Source organism: Nelumbo nucifera, chromosome 4 (genome assembly GCF_055504915.1).
Source record: "Nelumbo nucifera cultivar China Antique chromosome 4, China Antique-T2T, whole genome shotgun sequence".
Taxonomy (NCBI): domain Eukaryota; kingdom Viridiplantae; phylum Streptophyta; class Magnoliopsida; order Proteales; family Nelumbonaceae; genus Nelumbo; species Nelumbo nucifera.
Genome location: NC_142652.1, coordinates 56,542,952 through 56,547,597, shown reverse-complemented (window position 1 = coordinate 56,547,597; position 4,646 = coordinate 56,542,952). Strand labels below are relative to the sequence as shown.

Sequence of the window (4,646 nt, the reverse complement as noted above, 5' to 3'; positions counted from 1 at the left end):
TCTGATGCTTCCTCTCCTTAATTTATCTTGTTTCTTGATTCTTTGCTAACTGGTTATATCTCGATTGGACTGCATGTTCAAATCCAGGGTGCCTACCTAAGTCAACATTATCACATTTTTCTGGTTTGATCACTCTTATCATTTTTGTCAGTATACTTCTCTCAATTTTCCATTTTTATATCCTTTCTTCCTGACCATGATCCCTTCTCACGATCATTCAACTGATTTTCTTAGTCTTTATATATTTTTTTTAATTCGTTTAGGGACACAACAAATCCCTATGGCATTTCAAGTTTTTAATTCGTTTTTTCACATCAACCCTACAGTGGTTATTCTCAGTTAACACTTCTTCTTCTGGTTTCCTAAAGAAAAAGGGGCAGCATTGAGTTTAGGAAAATATTTAGTGGCATGTGAGGTTACAAATTAAACAAACATATCTTAAGGGATTCTTGGGACAGGGGAGTATTTTGTCCAATAACGTCATCTAACAGGGGAGTTATTAGGCCATTTTAAAACGACATGGGAGGTCTTAGTATTTAGTATAAATATAATGGGAGGTTTAAGGTCATGTTTGGGAGTGATTAAAAATAAGTGCTTATTTGGGTCCAGGTGTATTTATTGGTGTTTGGGAAATAAGTGTTTATTTTAAAAACAAGGGCTTAATTTTTGTGCCCAAATTTCCAACTTTTTCCAAGTGCTTATTCAATAAGCACTAATTCAATTTTTTTCTTTCAAAACTATCCCTAGTTGAATTTTGAAATACCACTTATAAAACTATTCCTAGTTGAATTTTATAAAGGTACTTTCATAAAAGTGTTTTCATAAAAGTACTTTTACAAAAGTATTTTCATAAAAGTACTTTCGCAAAGTGCTTTTATACAAGTATTTTCGTAAAAGTGCTTTTATACAAGTATTTTCGTAAAAGTGCTTTCATAAAAGTACTTTATAAAAGTGCCTTCATAAAATTCGAAAGAAAATGAAGGACAAAATATTTTAATGCTTATTGGAGTAAAAGACTACCAAACACCCAATATAAAATAAGTGCTTATTTTAAAAAAGTTAGATGCCAAATGTAAATAAGCACTTATTTTTACCATAAGCACTCCCAAAGATGGCTTAAGGCTTTTACCCATAAATGAATTCAACCACTCGCCTTTCAATTATCATGATTTTAAATATCTGTCCTTGAAATTTGTTGGGTCAAAACCCAAATTAAATGTCTTTGTCTTGGCTCTTAAATAAAAGAAAATTATCTAAAACTAACCATGGCTTTCAACATTAATTGTGAGTTTAAAAAGTCATGGGGCTTCTGGGAGTTTAGAAAACAAGTAATCTCTCTCTCTCAACATTCATATACACTTTTCCTACAAATAAATGAATTCAACTACTCTCATAGTTAATAATCGTGATTCTTAAATATCTTTTCTCAATGTGTCATTGAAATTTGTTTGGCCAAAATCCAAATTAAATGTCTTTGTCTTGGCTCTTAAACAAATAACCCCCATATCCCATATTCTATTATCGATCAACTCCCATCTTATACGAGGTCATGAACATGGCTGAATCCACAAGCACAGTGGTAATTCTTTTGATTGGGATTCTGTGCATTGCAATCATCCAACAGAGTTGCAGCATTAATGTTGACGTCTTCTGCAGCCCATCAGAGAGAGAAGCTCTTTTGAACTTCAAAAAAGGTCTGAAAGATTCTTCAAATAGGCTCTCATCTTGGGACTGGAATGGAAGCGAAGATTGTTGCAGCTGGGAAGGAGTAGGCTGTGACAACAGAACTGGACATGTTGTTCGGCTGGAACTTCAGAACCCATATGCAGATGGGTACGATGAAAAATACTATGAAACCTATGAGAGGTGTAAGATAGGTGGTGAGATAAATTCTCACTTGCTAGAGTTGAAACATCTCAAGCATTTGGATCTTAGTAGTAATGATTTTGGAGGAAGCCGGATCCCAGAGTTCCTTGGCTCATTCCAAAGTCTGGAATACCTGAATCTCTTTGATTCTGGTTTTGTTGGCAAGGTTCCTCATCAGCTTGGAAATTTGTCTAATTTGCAGTATCTTGATATGGGAAATGGATACTTGTTACATGTTGAAGATCTTCAGTGGCTTTCTCATCTTTCCTCTCTTCATTACCTAGACATGAGTTCAGTAAACCTGAGTAAGGCCTCTGATTACTGGTTGCAGGTAACAAATACACTTCCTCGTTTATTTGAGCTACGCTTGTGCTTCTGCCAACTTGCCACCATTCCACCTCTCCCCCACGTTAATATTACTTCTCTTACCGCCCTCGATCTTTCAGTCAATAGCTTTAGTTCTAGTATACCAGATTGGGTGTATTATTCTGGCAATCTTGTGTACCTCGATCTTAGCTCAAACCATTTTAGAGGTACAATTTCGAGTGCAATTGGTAACCTTACTTCACTCAAGGAATTGCATTTGCAATTCAATAACCTTGAGGGGGATATCCCTGAAACGTTGAGAAATCTCTGCAACCTACAGAGATTAGACTTGTCAAATAATAGACTTAAAGGAGATATATCTCAATATTTAGGAGGTTCATCAATGTGCTGGAAACTGTCTAATTACATGAATCAATCCAATGAGACTGTTCCCAAAAGCATTGGGCATCTTTCAAAGCTAGAGCATTTCATCATCTCTGAAAACTCCTTCAGTGGTGTTCTGTCAGAAGTTCACTTTGCCCAACTCACTAGATTGAAAACACTAGAAGCATCTTCAAACTCAGTGGTTTTGAATGTGAGCACTGGTTGGATTCCTCCATTCCAACTCGAGAACTTGGATATGGGATTTTGGGAATTGGGCCCTCAGTTCCCTGCATGGCTTCAGACACAAAAGGATTTCATTAGTTTAAACTTCTCCGAAGTAGGAATTTCAGATACCATTCCTAATTGGTTTTGGAATTTGTCCTCGCGATTTCACTATATAGATCTCTCTTATAACCAAATCTATGGTGAATTTCCTGGATTATTGAACACTAATTCTGTTGATGCAAAAGTCTTTTTGGATCACAATTACCTTCGTGGTTCACTACCCCGTTTCTCTCCCAACATCACTCAAGTGCTCCTCTCCAAGAACTTATTCTCTGGATCTATTTCCCATTTCCTTTGTGATAAGATGATGGAAACAAGTAACCTGATTATTCTTGATCTTTCAGACAATCTTCTTTCAGGAGAAATTCCTGACTGTTGGATGAATTGCCCTTTCTTGGAGGTGATAAACTTGGGGAATAATAATCTGAGTGGGAAGCTTCCAATCTCCATTGGTTCTCTAACATTACTCCAGTCACTACACTTGCTTAACAACAATCTGATGGGAGAATTGCCTTCATCATTGAAGAATTGCACATCTCTAATCACCCTTGATATTGGTGAGAACAGATTTTCTGGAAGGATACCATTGTGGATAGGACAAAATTTATCATTTATCTTGTTCCTCAGTTTACGTTCTAACAACTTCAGTGGTAGAATTCCTCCAGAACTGTGTTATCTCAATAGTCTTCAAATTATAGACCTTTCAGAAAACAATTTGTCAGGATCCATACCACACTGCTTTGGAAACTTCAAATACATGGCCTCAAATCAAGAGTACCTGTTTCAGCATGTTGATTTCGAGAATGACAATGTAGAATATGTGGAGACAACTCCATTAGTGGAAAAAGGAAAGGTATTTGATTATGGTATGATTCTAAACCTTGTGACAAGCATGGACCTTTCAAACAATAAGTTGTCAGGAGAAATCCCAGATCAACTTACGGATCTTTCTAGTCTGCAAAACCTGAATCTTTCTCTAAATTTCTTGGTGGGGAAGATCCCCAAGAAGATTGGTAACATGAAATCACTAGAATCTCTTGATTTCTCAAGAAACCATCTTTCAGGTGTCATTCCTCAGAGCATGTCAAATTTAACCTTCTTGGGTTACTTGAACTTGTCATATAATGATTTGTCAGGAAGAATTCCTTCAGGCACCCAGATTGAAGGCTTTAATGCATCTAGTTTTTTTGAAAACCCACGACTTTGTGGTTTACCACTGAAAAAAACCTGCAGCAATCCAGGCAACCATGAGACGCAAGCTCCAAAGCCTAGAAGCGAAGGAAATGGGGACAGTATTTGCTTTGGGATGATTGAAATGTATCCTTTTGCAATTGCATTGGGATTCGTCCTAGGTTTTTGGGGAGTTTTTGGTCCTGTGATATTCAAAGTAGCGTTTGGGCGTGCTTAGTTATTTTCTAAATATTGTTGGGTGACATGTATGAAATTAAATCAGTGTTATGACTTGTTACTCATTGTGAGTAAATGAATTGCCACATTATCTCTCATCATCTGTATGACTAATATTATATAGTGTCAGTAATTATGATACCATCCTAATGGTTTATTATTATATTGTCTATTCGCACGTATATGTTTGTGATGAAGAATGAATGAATATAATGTCAACATCAGTAGAAATTAGGGAGAATGATGGTTCAGCCCAAGGTCAGAATTTGTAGGCCTAAAGTACTCTAAGGGTAAGTGCCAACTCGAAATTGATGTCAATTCATGAAGGAGTGTTAGTGCATAGAGTGTGGATTATTTATATTTTGAATGTTTATAGCTCTATAGTAAAAATCAGAAAT

The 4,646-nt window shown here is 36.2% G+C and overlaps 1 protein-coding gene across 1 annotated transcript; it reads left to right on the top strand.

Moving 5' to 3' along the window:
* The first annotated feature begins 1,521 nt into the window (after positions 1–1,521).
* LOC104589914 (receptor-like protein EIX2) lies at positions 1,522–4,392 on the top strand. Its single transcript, XM_010248388.3, has one exon. It carries the CDS (start codon positions 1,550–1,552, stop codon positions 4,247–4,249), a length of 2,700 nt encoding a protein of 899 aa, XP_010246690.2. The 5' UTR covers positions 1,522–1,549; the 3' UTR covers positions 4,250–4,392.
* Positions 4,393–4,646: the final 254 nt, after the last annotated feature.

Excerpts from the sequence above, each read along its gene's own strand:
- LOC104589914 (XM_010248388.3), top strand. The coding sequence starts at position 1,550 with ATGAACATGGCTGAATCCACAAGCACAGTGGTAATTCTTTTGATTGGG.